Source organism: Botryllus schlosseri, unplaced genomic scaffold (genome assembly GCF_051294905.1).
Source record: "Botryllus schlosseri isolate E-star unplaced genomic scaffold, Bs_hap1 Bs17a, whole genome shotgun sequence".
In the NCBI taxonomy this organism is placed as follows: Eukaryota; Metazoa; Chordata; class Ascidiacea; order Stolidobranchia; family Styelidae; genus Botryllus; species Botryllus schlosseri.
Window position 1 is genome coordinate 2,691,504 of NW_027648626.1, and position 21,357 is coordinate 2,712,860.

General features: G+C 42.8%; 2 protein-coding genes across 2 annotated transcripts; one reads left to right on the forward strand and one right to left on the reverse strand.

Moving 5' to 3' along the window:
* The first annotated feature begins 3,620 nt into the window (after window positions 1–3,620).
* LOC145459765 (chromosome-associated kinesin KIF4A-like) lies at window positions 3,621–8,403 on the forward strand. Its single transcript, XM_080338315.1, has 3 exons — window positions 3,621–6,474; window positions 7,068–7,185; window positions 7,687–8,403. The coding sequence occupies exons 1-3, from the start codon at window positions 3,628–3,630 to the stop codon at window positions 7,824–7,826; spliced, it is 3,105 nt and encodes a 1,034-aa protein (XP_080194441.1). The 5' UTR covers window positions 3,621–3,627; the 3' UTR covers window positions 7,827–8,403.
* Window positions 8,370–20,875, reverse strand: LOC145459766 (DNA excision repair protein ERCC-6-like). The gene is made up of 7 exons (XM_080338316.1): window positions 20,633–20,875; window positions 19,263–19,367; window positions 18,940–19,013; window positions 14,498–14,678; window positions 14,130–14,340; window positions 11,910–12,040; window positions 8,370–8,501 (listed from the first exon to the last, which is right to left on the reverse strand). Exons 1-7 carry the CDS (start codon window positions 20,792–20,794, stop codon window positions 8,370–8,372), a joined length of 996 nt encoding a protein of 331 aa, XP_080194442.1. The 5' UTR covers window positions 20,795–20,875.
* Window positions 20,876–21,357: the final 482 nt, after the last annotated feature.

Below are 21,357 nucleotides of genomic sequence, written 5' to 3' on the forward strand. Positions count from 1 at the left end.
CACAGGTTATAGTTTGAAAATTTTCGAATATTTTTCGTGAATAAATTTGAATTTTTATGACTGTACATTCGAGCGTATCGGGTCCGCTGGACACCTTGCGCCACTTGGATATCGCTGAAAATCGGTGTGCTGCTAGGCGTAACTGTAAGCTATAGATATTTGAAAGTCATTCCTTGACACAGGTTATAGTTTGAAAATTTTCGTATATTTTTCGTGAATAAATTTGAATTTTTATGACTGTGCATTCGAGCGTATCGGGTCCGTTGGACACCTTGCGCCACTTGGATATCGCTGAAAATCGGTGTGCTGCTAGGCGTAACTGTAAGCTATAGATATTTGAAAGTCATTCCTTGACACAGGTTATAGTTTGAAAATTTTCGTATATTTTTCGTGAATAAATTTGAATTTTTATCACTGAGCAGACGAACGTATCGGGCCCGTTGGACACCTTGCGCCACTTGGATATCGCTGAAAATCGGTGTGCTGTTACGTTTAACTACAGGCTATAGGTATTTGAAAACCATTCCTTGACACAGGGTATAGTTTGGCAAATTTCGAATATTTTTCGTGCATAAATTTGAATTTTTATCACTGAGCAGACGAACGTATCGGGCCCGTTGGACACCTTGCGCCACTTGGATATCGCTGAAAATTGGTGTGCTGCTTGGCGTAACTGTAAGCTATAGATATTTGCAAGTCATTCCTTGACACAGGTTATAGTTTGAAAATTTTCGAATATTTTTCGTGAATAAATTTGAATTTTTATCACTGAGCAGACGAACGTATCGGGCCCGTTGGACACCTTGCGCCACTTGGATATCGCTGAAAATCGGTGTGCTGCTAGGCGTAACTGTAAGCTATAGATATTTGAAAGTCATTCCTTGACACAGGTTATAGTTTGAAAATTTTCGTATATTTTTCGTGAATAAATTTGAATTTTTATGACTGTGCATTCGAGCGTATCGGGTCCGTTGGACACCTTGCGCCACTTGGATATCGCTGAAAATCGGTGTGCTGCTAGGCGTAACTGTAAGCTATAGATATTTGAAAGTCATTCCTTGACTCAGGGTATAGTTTGGCAAATTTCGAATATTTTTCGTGCATAAATTTGAATTTTTATCACTGAGCAGACGAACGTATCGGGCCCGTTGGACACCTTGCGCCACTTGGATATCGCTGAAAATTGGTGTGCTGCTTGGCGTAACTGTAAGCTATAGATATTTGCAAGTCATTCCTTGACACAGGTTATAGTTTGAAAATTTTCGAATATTTTTCGTGAATAAATTTGAATTTTTATCACTGAGCAGACGAACGTATCGGGCCCGTTGGACACCTTGCGCCACTTCGATATCGCTGAAAATCGGTGTCGAATATTTTTCGTGATAAATTTGAATGCGCCACTTGGAGATAGTTGACAATTTGTGTGGTGTCAGATTTGCCTGCAAACTATACATATGTGAACGCCATTCATTGCCACAGTCTCTAGTTTGGAGAAGATGGATTCGATTCTAAGTTTAGTGACTGTTTAGTTGAGCGTATCATATAGTTTAGAGACATTTGAGGTACGGCGTTTAGCGTGTCGGAGCAATATTTGTTTTGTCCAATCCAGATTTTGTGTGCTAAAATTACATTTTGCGAAATTTCGTTTGCAGCAGAGCGATACCTTGCAGCTGTGAAAATTTCATGATGGAGATAGTCATTCGCGAGATAGCTGTGTTGAGTTAACAGTGTTGAGGTGCTAGTCGTGCTTATATTCTTTATTAGTTGTTTCAAAAATGACGTGATGCGATAAAATCAGTCGAGTATTTATGCGCTTTATTGATTTGAAGGCAATTTAATGAGTATTTCACCGTAACCTACGTCGAAACATCGTATGTGGCCGATGGCTGCCCCGCGGCATGGCCGGAAACTTGATCCTGGTGATACATCCGATACCTGCGGTACTCTGCACAGTAGTTCTGATATTTATTTTTGATGGCTAGAATTTGATGGCTAACTTCGTCCCGGTGGTCGTTCACGCAGGGTAACGTGTAGGAGTAAATAAGCCCTAACTAAGTTCAGCTCATCGACGTAATGAACTTGAAGCATGCAGTATATGCCGAAATACCAAGTGCGATCTCTCAATCTAACATCCGACTCGGTTTATACAAGTAACGTACATACAAATTATGATACGCATTGGATTTTACAGAGGAGCCATGTTGAGATGATTGCTGTTTTTCCCCCATGGAATCTCATTTTATTTTTTGAAATGAATCCTGCGTGATGAGAGCTTTTCTGCATAGATTAATCAAGTAATTAAACAGAAAGTTTATAATTTTTTCTCGGATTTATAATAATTTCATTACAACGTATTACACGTTTTCACGTGTTTTGGAACTACGCTCTGCGCTCAAATTGAAGTCAAATCTGTTGAAATGATTTTGGCGGCGGGTATAGGCCCGCAATCCTATCCTATATAGGTATAGCCATTTCTTTAGAAAGCTACTATATGCCGACTGCAGCTAAAAGATTTTTGTGAAAATAGTACCATTTCACTTTCGATATACATCTCTTTGTATATAGAGATTACACTAGCGTTGGGACCCCGGGAAATCCAGATCCCGGGATCCCGGGATTTGAAGCAATCCCGATCCCGGGATTGGTCCCGATGAAATCCCGGGATTTGTGAACAGCATCTACCAAGGCTTATGTAGCGCCATATCTCTTATTTTGGCAATAAAGCCGTGTCACAAACTCGGCTGATTGTCTAGAACAGTGGCCTCAAACACGCGGCCCGCCAGAACTGTTTTTGAGGCCCACGTCGGCGTTTTGACTTTTCAAGCATTCGACAATATTAAACTCGAAAATTTCGGATTTGAGAACTTGAAAATTCATACTGAAACCACTCCAAAAACCTGAATCGCTATCACACATCAAACGTCCACCATAGCTGCTAAATTATAATGCGACAGCCTTTACAATGACACGATGCATTTGTCGTCTCGCATGGTTTCTAACTGTCTATATAACTCCTTATGTCACCAAATTATGCCAAGCACAACAATATTTTTAAATGATATTGAAAAATATGACTTTTTCGTGGCAACCGTGAATATTACAATAGTGTATTACATTTTCACAATGTGTATGGAATGCCAATCTGCAAGGTCCGACAATAAAGGCGTACTGGGAAATAAATATTATACCCCTATTTCATGCTGCTGCCCGCCGCGTCATCAAAACTACGAAATTGGCCCGCGATAAAATTGGAGTTTGGGACCCCTGATCTAATCGATGATACTCTTGATGCTCTTATGTTTTGCGTCAATTCAATATCACAAGGACTAAATGTTATTTGTGTAACTTGTATGTCTATTTTACTACTTTTCTAATCCCGGGATTGAGGAGCGAAAATCCCGGGAAATCCCGATCCCGGGATTTCAAATTTGATCCCGAAGTCCCAACCCTAGATTACACGTCATCGCTCCTTGAACCCTTTCTAAAGTCCTGGCACGCACTAAGCCTATATGAAAAACTGCAATCAAATGATTTTTCTTCAATTTCCAGGTTATTTTTATCATATCTGAGTTTGATAGTTGAATCACTCGAGCAAAAATAATTGTGACAAGTCCTAATAAAGGTATCATGGCCGTCGACTTCTCAAATCGCCCCATTTCCATCCCTGTGAAGGCCGTCGTCCGAGGACGGCCTCTTATTCAAAAAGAAATCAACGAAGGATGCCAAACGTGCCTGGAATTCATACCAAACGCAAACCAAATTGTGTTACGCGAAAGCAGACCCTTCACTTTCGACCACGTGTTCGGCGGCGACGTTGGACAAGAAGAAGTCTACAACACAGCCGTCAAGAAGTTGACGAAAGATATCTTCAAAGGGTATCACGCCGCTGTTATTGCATACGGACAGACAGGTAGCGGAAAGACTTATTCGATGGGTTCCGCACATTCGTCTGGCGAATGCGAGGGCGAAATGACTGGCGTCATACCCCGTGTCATTTCTGATATCTTCAAATTCATAAGCGAAAATAAAGACCGTGAATATACCGTTAAGGTATCGTATCTCGAACTATACAAACTAGATTTGCATGATCTGCTCAATCCCAGTTCAGACCCGACGCAATTGACTATTCGCGATGCCCCAGATGGGGGTACCGTGGTGAGTGGCCTGTCGGAGGTCACAGTCAGTGATTTGCTATCAACGTTGCGTTTAATGGAACAGGGCAATTCTAACCGCACGACGGCTGCTACCGCGATGAATTTGGTATCGTCGCGATCACACGCAATTTTCACGATCATACTGGAATCGGTCGCAGCGCACGACGCTGACGATAAAATTGCCTCGAAATTCCATTTAGTCGATTTAGCTGGGTCAGAGCGCACCAAACGCACAAAGGCAGAAGGCGAGCGCCTTCAAGAAGGTATCAAAATCAATGAAGGACTGCTCGCCTTGGGTAACGTAATCAGCGCTTTGGCGGATGAAAAGACTCGCGGCGGCCATATCAAGTACCGCGATTCCAAACTTACACGCATATTACAAGGCTCTCTTGGAGGAAACAGCCATACATTGATGATTGCATGCGTATCTCCCGCTGATTCAAATTACAAAGAAACATTAAGCACTCTATGTTACGCGGACAGGGTGCGTAAGATTAAAAACGCGGCTGTCGTAAACCGTGATCCCCGACCCCAAGCAATGCTAATTGCGTCTCTGCGTAAAGAAATTACAGAGTTGAATTTGCGATTGCTCGAAAGGGGGGACTCAGCCGGGCCGACTACTTCACGACGACATTCGTCGGAAAGCTACGACCGTATTTTGGAGGAATTGGAAAAGGTCAAATCTGAAAATATGACTTTGAGCGAGCATTTGCAAGAGGCGCTGCAGTACCAAGCCGGCATGTGCGAAAAAGTGATCGTCACTGAGATCAGCCGTGATCAGTACAAAGAAAAGCTGAATGATTTGACGGACGCTGCGAAAAGCGTGGCGGAAAAATTTCAACACGCAGGCTCGTTTAAGGAGAATCTCGCCAACGAATCGGACAGGAACTTTTTCTCTGAACCGATGCGTTTTTGCGAAAATGCGACTGGAATTCAAATTGACGACCCAAACCAGACTTCGGCAGCGATTCTAGATAAGCACGTCAACGCGACAGAAATCGGGCATAGCGCTGATGTTACAGAAGGTAACCTGAAGCTTTCCGATAAAACCATTGAGTCTAACCACGCCATGAAAAACGCAGACTTAGGCAAACAGTTACAGAGTCTGACGAAAACTCTCGCTTTGAAAGAGGAGATTGCTAAAGAAATGGCTTCGAGCGACACACAGATGGTCGCGATCAAGGAGGAATACGAAAAGAAAATGCAGCAGCTCGACAAGGACATACAGAATTTGGCGCAGGAAAAAGCGAATTTGGAAGAAGCCTTGCAGAACGCGAGGAAAACTAACGAGCTCAGCGAGAAACGGCGTCAGCGAGTGAAAGAGCTGGAGGCGCAGATTCAAGAGTTGAAAAACACACTGCAGCGGGAGGTAGCAAAGTTGTGGAAAATGACACAAAAATTGAGCGAGAACGAAAGAGAAAAGGCGGAAAGCGACACACAGATGGTCGCGATCAAGGAGGAATACGAAAAGAAAATGCAGCAGCTCGACAAGGACATACAGAATTTGGCGCAGGAAAAAGCGAATTTGGAAGAAGCCTTGCAGAACGCGAGGAAAACTAACGAGCTCAGCGAGAAACGGCGTCAGCGAGTGAAAGAGCTGGAGGCGCAGATTCAAGAGTTGAAAAACACACTGCAGCGGGAGGTAGCAAAGTTGTGGAAAATGACACAAAAATTGAGCGAGAACGAAAGAGAAAAGGCGGAAAGCGACACACAGATGGTCGCGATCAAGGAGGAATACGAAAAGAAAATGCAGCAGCTCGACAAGGACATACAGAATTTGGCGCAGGAAAAAGCGAATTTGGAAGAAGCCTTGCAGAACGCGAGGAAAACTAACGAGCTCAGCGAGAAACGGCGTCAGCGAGTGAAAGAGCTGGAGGCGCAGATTCAAGAGTTGAAAAACACACTGCAGCGGGAGGTAGCAAAGTTGTGGAAAATGACACGAAAATTGAGCGAGATCGAAAGAGAAAAGGCGGAAAGCGACAAGATGTTGCGCGGCGCTCGGAAACAAGCACAGGAGATGGCCAGCAAGTTTGATGAAGAGAAAACGAGCATGCAGAAAAGCCACCAGGACGAGATGTCGTACTACGTGAACAAGTTTGGTTTGCAAAGCGTGGACGCAGAGGATGAGACGGTGACCACGTTACGCGGCCGGATCGCGGAACAGCAGGAATTGGTGCGGACTTTGCAAGAGGAGAACAAGATACTTCATAGGAGGCTGTTGCGGAAAGAGATCGCGACGCCGTTGAAGAAGCCGATGTTTTTCAACCCGGTTGAAAATGTGGGGTCGTTTTGCTTGGAGAGCGGCGCTGAAATGGACGATGTGAGTAGTTAGGTGTGCGTTTGCTCGTCAATATGACTGCAGACTTGTACAAACTACTTAACTCCAAATGAACTGGAACTAACGACCTTTTCAAATCCTTTTCTAAGCAGATTCAATTCCGAACCAGCTCATTAGATTTGATTTTATCAGATTGGTTTTGGCGGTTTGAACCGTCAAAACCTACTTTCTGGCTATGCCAATGTTATTTATGTGGTCACTGAGCGACCAATGGCTGCAATAACATCTCACATGACGATTCACTCCAGACGATGCGTGTTTTCTGGTTGCTCAGCAGCTAGGCAGATTTTTTTTAATGCGCAACTAGGACTAGTACTCGCTAGTCGCTTTTCATAATCGGTAACTAGAACTACCGGTGCTGCCGGTTAGTCATATCTCAGCACCGAAAAACATATGGCTCAACGCTGTGAATATTCGTGGAATAATGTTTCTGTCAGGTAGCGATTGACCTTTGCAACACGATCATGACGCGCTATCTAATGGCTGCATAAATACACACATTTCCCCTACCCTTAATGGCCGCTGTTATTAGGCGCTGGCCACTGGCATATTATATAATTCTGTCCGTTGTATAGGAATGCGTCTTGGATGAAGACGAGGAAGAGGACGATTGTGACCCCACGCCCCGGAAAAGGCCCAAGAGAACTAGCGGCAGTGGTTGCTCCTGTAGGACCTTGAATAATACTTGTAAATGTAAGTGCCTCACACTCCGGATCTCCTGCTAGGGAATGAATTCTTGGCGACTTTCAACTGTGGTCTCACGCTGCTACATGCCGTGACTGCGGCCTGCCACTTGACATAAGTGTTGGGGTGACTAGGCGTATCCAAAAATCGAGAGAGACTCGTACAGTTTCAGTCAATTTTTAATTCATCAAATATTCTACTTTGTAAAGTCACGTGATCAATATTTGTCTTTCATTTACTGGATTCCGTTCATCTTTTCAATACATGTCAGTTCCGCAATGACAGACAAAACGGTTTCGAAATGCCCTTAGCTGCATAAGGGCCTGTCCGGCACTCATGTCTATAAGACCAAAGTCATTCCTTTCTTGGCAATTTCAACGAGATTTGTTGACTAACTTCCAAATGCTCAAAATTTATTTTTTCTTTCACAAATGCCAATGGTGTATTTATACTTGTATGTGAATTCTGATTGTTTTGTGACGGTTCGAGCTGTCAATTGTAACTATTCAGACGCATATGGCGGCTGCGTAAAGAGAAACCGAAAGTGCGGCCCTCGCTGCGGATGTGCTGCTGACTTTTGTACTAACCGTGAAAACTTTGAAGACGACAAGGGCCAAGAGAGTTCTGCCATGAACGTCGATTGTGAGTAATATACGCAAGTTCAAGTTTCCACCCGAATTCTGAATTCATTAGATTTGCAGTAATCCGTGTGAGCACGAACCGTATCTGAAAATTGACTTGCTAAATTCGCAGTCAATGCGCCTAAATCCCACCGCATTAATTTTACATCCTTATCCTTCCCAACTCTATATCTGATATTGGCTCGGATTCATCGAGTGAATTTAGATTTAAACTCCTGCAATTCTATGTCCTAATTGGACCAAAATGTGTTTGTATTCCTTTTGTATCACGGCCATCGGGCTAAGTCAGAATTATTCAAAGGTTGAATGTAAATTCCGTGTCCAATTCAGTTTGCCTGGAATTTTGAATCCAAATCTGACCAAATTCGTCAAAGTTATTTCCCGTCAGAATCTATACCCATCTCAAAGTCGCATCACTGATAGTGTTGTATCGCAGTTTCGGGACAAGTGCTCCCGAGCTGTAGCTCCAAAAAACAGCTTGTACGGTGTGTGGCCACGACAGAATGCCGTGCTCCCTATATTCACAGATGACGATGCAGTGGAAGTAATCCTCTAAGTAGAAGTTGCTGCTACCTTGGCAGGTAAAATCTGTACCCTAGTCCTTCGCATAATATACGGGTCCACAATTTTCCTGAGGCTCTCGGCCATGTAGTTTCCGAGGTGAATGTCCGCGCCTGAGGCACCCTGTAGTAAAATACAGATTTATACAGACAGTGACAGCAAACCATAATGCTATAAGTCAGGCGCGTAGCCAGAGGGGGGATTTTCGGGGGTCGGTACCCCCTCCTTTAGAAGCGTGAAACCCCCTTCTTAAACGCGAAACCCCTTTCTTTTGAAATGATCGTTCTGACGCTAATGGTCGGTTGCAATTCAATAAGTCGTATTATCAGTGTTGAGTGCGGCCAATTAGCGAAAAGCGTGTAGCCAATCAGCGTCCGTGCGCGATGCACTGCACAATGTAACGCGACACGAGCATCCGCTGAGATGATTGTGAAATTAGATCATTCATTGCCGCGTGCTCGTCAATAGTTGCTAGCCTGATTTGTCGCGTCTCCAACAAGCCTAGTTCCGCTGGCTTGAATAATCTCATCTGCTATAGGCCCGGTGTGCACGATATCATCGCTGACCTACACAACCGCATCTGCAAGCGGCCTAGTATACGAAATATATCGCTAGCCTAACTACCGCGTCTAGGGCCTACCATGCTTTGGCTCATATTTCCCGATGGCTCGGATAAAATGGTCGTTAAGTATATGCTGATTAGCGATTGTGATTGAGAGTGACATCTCGAAACTGAATTACATCGAATGTGCGCAAACATATGCGACGCGTGCGTACGTACATGTGTAATTGATTTCCGTTAATACTTGAACATAACCATCAAAAGCTGTGTGTCAAGGCTAAAAAGAGGTAAGGTTTGAACCACCTGAAATCGGCGTCATTATAGCCCGTATTCCATAAAAACTCGTACATTTTGAATTGCGCAAATCGTTGCAGAGGCTATGTAAGACGTAAGACGCATTGCTAAGCGCGCGTATTTAGCTGTTCGACGCATTGATAAGCGCACGATATCATTGGTTGGCCTACACCAGTGGTTCTTAACCTTTTTTCTTCCAGCGCCCCCTTTCAAAAATTATCGTGCTCCAGCGCCCCCCCCCCCAACTTCATATTTTAAGGAATGTAATAAAGACAATGAGTAAGAGGGAGGGCCGTAACAGCACTTCGTTAACCCCCCTAAAAAAGATTGCCTTGCGCACCCATAGCGTGATAAACCGAACTTCTAAGGGCTTCGCCCCCACGAACCCCATATCGTGATTTGATGGTCAGCAATGTTTGTGTGGCCTGGTCGCCCTAAGTACCAAACTTTTCCATAATGCATGAATGGATAGGTGATAATTACATATATAAGTCGCTATATAAACTTTTTATCCTCTCAGCCCACGTAATCAGATTTACCAGTAGCACTGAGTGAGCTGTTGTATAGGAAAATACAGGGCACGTAATTATTAATTAAACATATTCGGGCGTGCCCGCAGGTACAATTATTCGTTACCAGGGCCGTAACAGCCCCCCCCCCAAACAAAAAACGTTGGTCCTGGGCCCACATTAGGTGAGAAACCAAACTTCCGGGGGACTTCACTCCCAGACCCCCACTAGGCTGTCCGCTATTTGCTGATAGCCTATTAGGTATCTACATTGCGTGTCCATTTACTGAGGCAGCTATTCTCGCCTATTCGCGCGAAGTGCGAAAAATTTCACTAATTAATGATTGAATTGGTCAATATCATCGGGAATTGCATGTAAATTGAGATCAATTTTAATCCTCTCTCTGCTCACGTAAACACATTTACCGGTAGAGCTAAGTGAGGTGCAATGTTCCCTCCAAGCTGCGCACCCGCGCAGTGCTGACACGGTCTCTGCACACAGAAAATCTACGTTGCGCACAACAAATCCGGAGTTATTACCTTATTTTAGTCGTTACGCACTGTTGTCCAAGGGTCAGCGCAGTGAGTTGTTGAGTGTGCGCAGACTCATCAAAACTTAAAGCGAACATTGTGAGGTTTTTTGGAAACTGTAGGGCCCGTTACTAATAATTAAACATATTCGGGCGGGCGAACCCGTTGGTATGACTTCGTTGCAAGATGTTATTTCATGACCCCCTGTCTGCAATATCAAAAAATATAGAATCGCTCAACGGGGATATCGTCCAACAGGAATATACCTGTCGCCCAATCGTACTAAACTAAAAGACGCAAACGATTTCAGATTGATATTTCCTTACTGACATAGAATTTTTACCTGCCAGATGGAATTCGTCTTCTGGGGTTCTGATTGCCAAGACAGGAACATTCGGTGTCAGTCATTTAGGCGTTCATGGACAATTAAACCTATATGTATTTTGAAGGCTATATGTAACGACGTTTTCGGTGTTAATTTGCTCTGAATACTCATTAAGGATATGTCCTATCACCACATCATCTACTGCGAAGCCATTTTTCTCCAGCGCCCCCCATACCGCCCCCCTGAGCCCAGCGCCCCCCATATCGCCCCCTGAGCGTTTCCGCCCCCCTTCAAGTTCACCAGCGCCCCCTGGGGGGCGCTGGTGGCAAGGTTAAGAACCACTGGCCTACACAATCGCATCTGCAATAGGCCTAATACGTAAGTGTATATCAATAGATCATCGCTAGCCTAACTCCATCGCTAGCCTAACTATCGTGTCTCGGGCCTAGCATGGTTTGGCTCCTATCTCTCGATGGCTTGGAGACCATGCCGTTGATTGTATGCTGATTAGCGATTGTGATTAAAGAGTGACATCGCGAAACTGAAAGACATCGAATGTCCGTAAACATGTGCGACGCGTGCGTAATATATCTCCGCTAATACTTATACATAACCATCAGAATATGTGTATCGACTTGAGTTATAAAATAGGACAGGTTTGAAGCACCTGAAATCGGCGTCACTATGGCACATATTCCCAAAAATCTCGGACATTTGGACTTGCGCAAATAGCCGACGAGGCTGCGTTGATGAGCGCGCGTATTTAATTGCTAGACGCTTTGATAAGCGCAGGTATTTAATTGTTGACGACAGATCAGGGAGTCGCTAATTAACAGTACTTCCGGACTCGTCGACAAGCTTATCAAACGCGTATAATCGCGAACACAAGGATATTGTATAATGTATAATCGTCATTTACGCATGTACTTAACCCTAATGAATTGACGCTATATTAAGTAAATTCGCAAAACATCGAAACCCCGCCCTTCTATTTTGAAACCCCTTCCTTATTTTTCGGCTGGCTACGCGCCTGCTATAAGTGACATCATTTTTCTGATTAGGGGCACTGCATTTAAATTAAGCAGTCCACAGAAACAAGAGGAAGTGTCCATAGTTTTTCAGACATGGATCCAATCCAGATTTTAAAAAAATACACACACATACACACAAGTGGAATGAAACAGAAGTAACAAGCTCTTCTAAAACTAATTTCCGAGGTATCAAAAGATTTCCATTCATTTTAAACAATAAAAAAACGGAACCCGTATCTCTCCCACCACTGTCGTATGTATTAATGTTCCCACATCTTACCCGCTGACGTGCCCGTGTGATGGGGTTCTCGTATTCCGACCTGAAAGTTTTCTGAGTGCCGAGCAAAGTCCCTTGCATTATCCAATCAAACAACGCCCACAACTCTCTCAAGTTGTTCTGTATCGGAGTGCCTGTGACGCAAATGCAAATTTGTAAGCCCCATTGTCTGGGAACAATCATAAACATTATTTCTTTAATTATTCTCAATACAAACACAGATCTTTATCAACTGATAACGAGCGTAGTAAATTGATATAACTGCATTCTGCACACATCTTGAAGCTAAAGAGCAAAGCTAATATAATTCCACTGCAGGCGATACATCTACTGCTTGAGCTTAGAGAACCAAATTTTGAATTCAAGTCACATAGAACTAGGTAAAGTAATTTGGGCAAATCAGAAGGAGAGAACTCACTGTTAAGAATTTAGGAAATTGATAATCACGATTCAAGGATATACAAAATACATATCTTGAAAACTACTAATTTTTTTGTCAAATTTCATGCAGATATGAAGACTTGTAATTCTGAAAAATTTGGACAATATCAAAATGCGGCAAAAAGAGATATTTTTTACAATCATACACACCAGAATTATGTTGACAAATGTAATTTCAGTTTCCAAATCAAATGATATGTTACATTGCCAAAGAAAATGACATCAGAAGTTGGCATCCGATTAGGCAAGAATAATGATTTTAAAGTGCATCAAAGACTGAATATTGAGTCTTTATGGCAGGTTCTTGATTAGGAAGAATACGTAGGCCTACATTGTAGAATTACCAGGGGGCATTGAGTGAGAAGTGGTCACAGTTTTTGTTCCAGTAATGTATTCATAGTTTCGGTGAAGTTTGGGCTTTGAATGAAGGGAGTCATTTCCCAAAACAGGAGAGTCCAAGGATATTCCTGATAGAACATACTCTAAATGTAGTGTAGCAAGCATAGGCGCCGAACGCTAATGTTCCTTAGGCATGCGAGTTCAATGACGTCACAAAGAAATGACGTCATGATCCGACGGAATTGATAATTAGTGATAATATAGCATCAATTCATGAGGGTTAAGTGCCTGCATAAATGCCGATTATGCAATATCTTCGTGTTAACAAACTTGCGCGTATTATAAGCTTGTCAACGAGTCCGGAAGCGCTGTCAATTAGCGAGTCCCTGATCGCTAGCGAACAATTAAATACGCTGCTTATCAACGCGTATTACGTAACCTCGGCGACGATTTGCGCAAGGCAAAATGTCAGAGCTGTTATGGAATCTGTTCTATAATGGCACCGATTTCAGGTTGTTCAAATATTTCTCGTCTTTTACAACTCAAGCCTTGACAGTTGACACACATCTTCTGATGGTTATGTTTAGGTAATAGCGGAATTCACTTACGCATGCACGGCGCACTCACAATCGCACATTTCTGCGGACATTCGATGTCATTCAGGTCAGCGATGTCGTTCTTTAATTACAATCGCCAACCAACAAACACCTAACGGCATTGTCACCAAGCCATCGAAAGATTGGAGCTAACGCATGCTAGGCTCGAGAGATGGGAGCCAACGCATGCTCGGCTCTAGACGCGATAGTTGGCCAGCGATGATATCTTTCGTACCAGGCCTGTTGCAGATGCGATTGTGTAGGCAAGCGATAATATCGTGTGTGCCAATGCAGATGTGATAGTGCAGGCAGCGATGGCACCAGGCCTACTGCTGATGTGATTGTTCATCATGTTCATTGTTCAAGCGAGTGAAACTAGGCTTGTCGGAGACGCGATAAAGCAGGCAAGCGTCCCAAGCGATGATTGCCGAGCGCACGGCAATCAATGACACAATTTCGCGATCATCTCAGCGGTAGATCGCGTCGCGTTACATTGTGCACAGACAAATCTCGTTAATTGGCAAAGTGCTTGTATCTAATTGGCCGCGCGCAACGGGTTACCTCGCTCACATAAGCGGTAGCAGGTAATGTCGTAAACGGAAATACATTGCGATTCGTTCTAAATAACACAATCGGGGTTTATGCCGATTCATGCCAAACCGAATTCTAGGCATGCCGCATGCCTAAAAAGTGTCTAGGCATGCCTGGCATGCCTTGCATGCCCAGGTTCGGCGCCTATGGTAGCAAGACAAATGCTACTATTTCACAAATTGCCAGCTTGAAATTTTTACCGACCGCGCCTGTGGACTATGAAAGGCAATGGAACAACACAAAACGCACCCCGTACCAGTTAAAATCAGTCTGTTTTTCGACGGAATGGAATGTAACGACTTCGTTGTTTTGGTTGGGTTTTTAATCTTGTGGCCTTCGTCCAGAATAATATAGTCCCAAACGAATTCGCTGCGATACTCTGTCTGGCCCAGCTGTTCCCACTGAGTCTGCACCAGCCCATACGTCGTCATACAGACGCCACCCTTCCTTTGGCAGTACTGCAAAGCCTGAATAACAAACGGGCAAAAATGACTGATGAACGATTATTAAATCCCACAATACTCGCAACTAACTTGTTCCTCCTCCACTAAACCAATCCATAACTTAGTAGAGACCTGTCACTATGCTACAGTCCCAAATAAAATCACACACCACTCCACTTACCGAGGTTCTTTCCCGGGTGGTACCGTGAAAACATTTGGTCTTTATGCCAGGCGCCCATTTCTCAAACTCCCTGGTCCAATTTGGTATGAGCGAGAGTGGTAGGACAAGGAGGACATGGTTTATCACCTCCATGTTAAACATGGCCGACAGCGCGGCGATCACCTGAATTGTCTTGCCCAGACTGCAATGAAATTGGAAAAGATAGTTTGCTAACGAGACAAGAAGCCATAATGCAAACCAAGTAGATAGTTAAATATATGTAAAATAGGTGACTTCGCAAGTGTCGCAACTATACTTGGTGGTACATTTCGTAACTGTGGATATTTGACAAAATATAAAGATGACTACAAAGAACTTTACTGGGTGCTCTACATACATATCGAAGATATTAGGTAGCTAGAAATTGGCAAGTTTATGTATCAGTTCCATTATTACACAAATTTCTGGATTTATTCGTCTTTATCGCTAGTCGTTTAATGTTATCCCTTATTTCTTTCTGCACAGTGCGTATGATTTCAAAGACTACCCCAAGTCGTTGAAGTGATACATGTATTGGTAACGACATGAGTGCAGTGTTGGTATGACTCGAGTCATGACTTGACTCGAGTCACCTTTTTTGCATGACTTGACTTGACTCGAGTCACTTTGCTGAAATGACTTGACTTGACTCGGCGTATCAGAAATGTGGATTGACTCGTGACTCGGACCAAAATTCACGAGTCAATTTCAAGTCATCAAGTAATCGGTGTGGATAAAAATCACTGTATCTTGCATATATTCGGATTGTTCGCGAAACGCTGGTGTAACCCGTGAGAGCGAATAATCATTCAAATATTGTGCGTTTCACTGAGTCTCGATTGTTCTCTCACAAATAAATTGACCGCAAACGAAGTGATCGAAGCTTACAGCTTACGTTGTCGTAACTCGAGTATAAAGTAATAAAATAGCGAAATGTCTATTTCTTTTCTCTGTTCTTACCTTAGCCAAACCTCTTGTCTTATTGAAATGAAATATAGTTAGTATAGTTCTGACCCATTGGCGCAGGCTCGAATTGTAACATCAAAGTGGTAAATGGATAATGTGTTGCATCTTATAAATTTGTTTGTCTATTCTCTATTTTGGCTGGTAACTTTATACTGAGGCTATGCAAATACGAGGTTCAACAGTTCTACGTATATGTGAGAGATACAGCGTCTTCTTGAGAGTATATTCAACTCTATATTCGTTCATCGGTTAGGAATTAATGACCACTCAATCTGTATTTCAGACATCTAGCAAATTGCAATGACGTAATCATGCCTCATACTTCGAAAAGGCAACTTGACTTGAAATGTGACTTGACTCGTGACTTGACTTGACTCGACTTGACTCGAGTCACCTCCAAAAATCGAGTGACTTGACTTGACTCGAGTCACCTTTGAAAATCGATTGACTTGACTTGACTCGAGTCAAAATGTGCAATGACTCGAAATGACTCGTGACTCGAAGGTAGTGACTTGATCCCAATACTGCATGAGTGTCACATTAAATAGATTGAAGTGTATGTAGTATCTCGAAACTTTATTCAGGTAATGACAATCCGACAGAACATGTGATATAAAACGTGTATATCGTGAAATAGGAAATAATACGGAATATTTATGTATGTCATACAACGTAGAAATATTCATTCATTCATATGCATTCTATATCCATTTTTGAACAATTCAATAAATTTACAAATCTTGGACGCAGAAACAAAGTACGTTGTCTGTGTGATCAAATTACGTGTGTAATGTCGAATGCATATGAATGAACGAATATTTTACGTTGTACGACATACATATAGAATATGTATTACGGTATTTCCTATCGATATTTCACACCATACACACATCATACCACATGTTCTGTCGGGTTGTCACCTTCCTATCTATTCATTGTATTGCAGTCTTGTGGTATTTTGAAATGGTGAAATTATATGAATAAACTGATACTGGTGCTGTTTGAGTCCTGTGTCTCTGAACACTGAACATTATTAGTCCCTAGGGTGAAGGTTTAGGAGTCACAATTGCAGCCTAAGTCGCATTGGTTTAGAACAGTGGTTCCCAACCTTTTTCGGTGGCAGGGCCAAATTTAGAATTTCAGAGTACGGTCGGGGCCGCACGAATACCAGGGCAATGAAAGGAACCCAAAATCGTCACCAAAATATGAATATTGTGCATTGTTCCGATCATTCGCTTGACGCCATTGGCCATTGTGTTGCCGCGCTCCCGTTGTTCAGAACAATCAACCTTTGCTGGCTATTTCGGAGTAGTTTTAATGCCCTGGCGAGATTTCAATTCGTATTTTTGCAATCAGTGCGACACTTGCTTTCGATAAACACCGACATATCAAATTATTCGTACGCTTTGGTCGCGAGCTATAGGACTACCAATTATGCTGCTTTTTGCTGGCTAAGCGGTACGCATCTCGGTGTATTCAATCGTGAGTCACTTGTTGCACATCTATCCGTAAATTAGTTATCAATACCCAGAGCCGTAACAGCACTTCGTCAGTCCCCCCGAAACGTTGCTCTTGGGCCCCCCATAGGGTGTTAAACCGAACTTCGAAGCCCCCAGCCCCCCTCAGGGTAGATGGCTGTTTGCCGCTATTTATCATCTAAATTGGGTGTCCGTTTTAGGAAGCTTCTCTCGACTGATCGCGCGAAGCGCGAAAAATTTTTACAATTCATGATTGAATCGGTCAATATAATCGGCAATTGCATATATATTGGTATCAATTTTTATCCTCTCTCTGCTCACGTAATCAGATTGACCTGTTGAGCCGAGTGAGTTGTGTTTGAAAAGGTAGGACCACTCAATAATAATTAAACATCTTCGGGCGTATACCCATTGGTAGGAACGAAACAGCACTTCGTCAGGGCCCCCAAAACACTTAGGTCTTGAGCTCCCATAGGGTGATAAACCGACCCCCCGTCCCGTTGTTCGCTTCTGCCACGAAATCAGGATCACCGTTTAGTGAGCCAGCGTGGAGTGCGAAAATTTTCGATAATTCAAAATAAAATAGGCCAATAAGATCGGAAATTGCATATATATTGCTATCAATTACTTGTCCTCTCTGCTCACGTAATCAGATTTACCGGTAGAGCTGAGTGAGATGTCTTGGAAACTGTAGGGCCCGTAAATAATAATTAAACATATTCGGACGGGCGGACCCGTTGGTACGACTTCGTTACATGATGTTATTTCGTGACCTCCAGTCTGCTATATCAAAAAATATAGGATCGCCCAAACGTACTAAACTAAAAGATGCACACGATTTCAAATTGGTATAGCTCTTCACTGGCATATAATTCTTCCCTGCGGGATGGTAGCCTATTTGTCACGTGAGGTTCGGATTGCCAAGACAGGAACATTCGGCGCCAGACATTTAGGCGCCTATGGTCAATTATAAGCCACCTATATGTATTTTGTATATACATAACGAAGTTTTCGGTCAGCGTAAGGGCAGTCCTTTTCGGCCAAGGTTTTCTCGCTGCCGATCGTACTGGCACACTTCTTGGAGTCGCATGTTACATGGCCTAAAACTTTATATGTCTTAGTGCGTCGTGTCGCGGTAATGGCCTACGCCGATATGCCCACTTCTATAGATCTTGCGTATTTTATCTTGCTGGAAGAGTACCCAATAATTAAGGTATTTTGAGACCCTAAAAAAATTTTGAAAAAGTTGCATAAAACTTCCTAAAATACTCTATAATTTATGCTAGTTCACTAAATAATTTTGGGCACCCTCCGAGCTCGCTCCCCCCGATTGGGGGGGGGGTGGCTTGGGGTGGGGCAGTTACGGTCCTGCCAATACCTATATCTATACCTATAGGTACTGCTCGTTCAACAGGAAAGTTAGCGCACATTACATTGAAACAGCAGTGACGTAATCTTAGCAGTCTAATCACAACTTTCCTGCAATCCTAATTGAAAACTCCAGACTCCAAGCCAAGCAAAAGTCGATTTCTCAATATTTTTGTGGGGGCCGCAAGAAGGCTAACTGGGGGCCGCATGCGGCCCTCAGGGCCGCGGTTGGGAATCACTGGTTTAGAAGAAGACTGATGCAAACAGTGCTGGTATGAGAGTTGCAAATTATAACCTACATAAATCATGAATGTGGTTTTATTGTAGGTATATTTGGGGTAAAGAGCAGCGACGAGGTCAATTACAGGAAAAACCAGTCAAGTCCCAAGTCCGAGTAAATAGGGTGGAAGGTCATCTGGCTGAAAGACTCCAGCGGTGGTCTGCTGTGGGAATCTTGGACAGCAGGCAAAGCCAATAGTCAATTTCTCATCATTTAAATATGTACCGTAATGATAAAATCCTAGAATTAGGTACCAAAACCCACTCACAGGTACTTCACCAACGTCCAACACCAAAAGAAGCAATTACGGTCAAACTTAACAAAATATTTACCCCATATCATCGGCCAAGATTCCACCTTTCTTTTTGTCCTTGAAAAGATCATAGATCCACTTGATTCCATCGACCTATAGAGATGAAAGATTAGTCTACAAGACATGTAGGCTAATTTGCAAGTTGTCTCGTGCAATACTGCCTGCTGATTGTCCTCGCAATCTATTCAGTCCCAATTCAGACTAGCATCAGAAGGAAATAAGAAATGCGGGCAATCAAGAACTGAGTACATGGAATTACAACGGAATACATACCAAGTCAGGAGGCTCGTGAAAGGGAATTACCCAATATGCGAGTCTTGCGTCCACAAATCTAAATTTCACCTGATGCGGATACAGTCTTTCGACAAGTTTCCGAAATATTATCAACCCATTGTCCAACTCGACAAAATCCTCGTCCTCTTCATCTTTCAATTCCTCCATGAGACGCTGAAAGTAGATCGCTTTAACGAAATATATTGTTCACGTCATTTAAGATTTGAGCAATAGGGAGTGTTGTGAACCTTACCTAATTCCCTGAACTGAAACCTGAGTTGTATAATTTGTCATGTGAACGTAGATAACGGAATATGAAATCGTACGGCGTTGGGTTCATTTAGAGATATACGTGTGTAATACCACGTCGAGACATTGATGTATACATTCATGATTATTAGCTGGTTCGGAAGTTGATATACACTCATGATTATTAGCCGGTTCGGAAGTCGATAGACATTCATAAGTACTTCGCTAATTGCGAGAAACATATATTGCATTTTGAACTGTACGTGATATTCAATAAAGTTACAAGTCGGGGAGACGGAAACAAAATATATTCGTCAGTGTGATCCATCGAATACGTGTGCAATAGACAGGCTCCGTGGTACGTCAGCCAACAAGGTCGTACGGCGTGTACGCCGGTCCGTCGAACGAAAGAAGAACACGCAGCGAATTGTAAACGCAACCTTCTTGGAGTCAGATATACAATTATACAACTACAAACAATCGCTCTGCGTTAAAATCGCCATTGGTCAGCAACAGATTAAAGTAGTGCCAATCGTTTTCTTTGCATATCACCACCGAAACTATTAGTGCCACATTTGAATAAAATATTCATTTTATTCCCGAAGCTTTTCGGCTGACCCTCGTCAGGGTGATATCGTCAGCAATATGGCGAGAATTCGAATAACTATGTTCAACAATATTATATATCGCTAATCATGACGTCACACACAAAAAATATACAAAGTTAGAAAACGAGAGAGCTGAAGCGTTGGCATGGAGATAGCGAAGCAAAACATAAGACACCGATCTTCAAGTCAGCGAAAGTTAAACGATGACCTAACACACATGACCTTAGAAATAATATCCATTAACGATGTATTCTTGTAAGAGCTATTGCGACAATCGTTATAGCGATCAGATGAAGTAGAGAAATTCAATTAATAGAGTTCCTAGGCTGAAGTAGGCCTACACTCCTGTACGCGAATCGCCATGAAAACTCCTGGCAGCAACAGAAAAACAACTTCTGTATATTGGCGACAGTCGAGCATTTCTCTCAAATGGACAACCAGGTTCAGCTTGACTTACTCTTTATGGCATACCAATGGTACAAATTCAATTGTGAACTGTTTTTCTGCCTATGACAATCGTAATATGCTATGGTATAATCCAAGCAAGAACATTCAGGAATTCAGCTATTTTGTCATTTTCACCTCGATTTTGTTTATCCTCCCGAGGATCTTTTCTGTCTCCTTTATCTTATAAGCAGCTTTGAATGCTTCCAAAGACTCCTCCAAATTTCCTTCGGCTGCCGTCTCTTTGCCTTTTGCGACAAGCTTCTCGTACAACCCCATGTCAACTGGCTCAGTCACCATTTTGACATCACACCTGAATAAGTTGAATTCAATTGGGTAATAAGACACAGCGCGATATTCATCCCAATATTTTCGGCCCAAGACAGTTGGCCAAATTCAGTATCATACAACTCCGCCAAAGGTATTTTCATCCAATGATTGCCGTACAGCCAATAAGTTACCATAGTTTCTGCATGAATTTTCTCTGCATGGCCAGGTAGTTTATATGAATGGTGGACAACACTTTTTTTTGAGTAACTCAAGTGGCTACTTGACGCTCATCGAGTTGCCTTCAAAAAGCATATCGTTTTAGTAATACGGTAGATCAGGGGTGGGCAAACTTTTGAGCTCGCGGGCCGCATTCAACATCTGATTCCATTACGCAGGCCGCTACATATAAAATAGGGATCATAACCAAAACGTATTATTGATATTGGTATATGATTATATAGTTGGATATGGAGATGAAAGTCGGTTGTCCTGATTCTTAGAACAGGAGTGAAATTTAAATCTGTGAGCAGCATTCTGTCCATAGATTTACTAATTCCACTTTTGGTTCAGTTCCAGGACAGACAATGCTGACA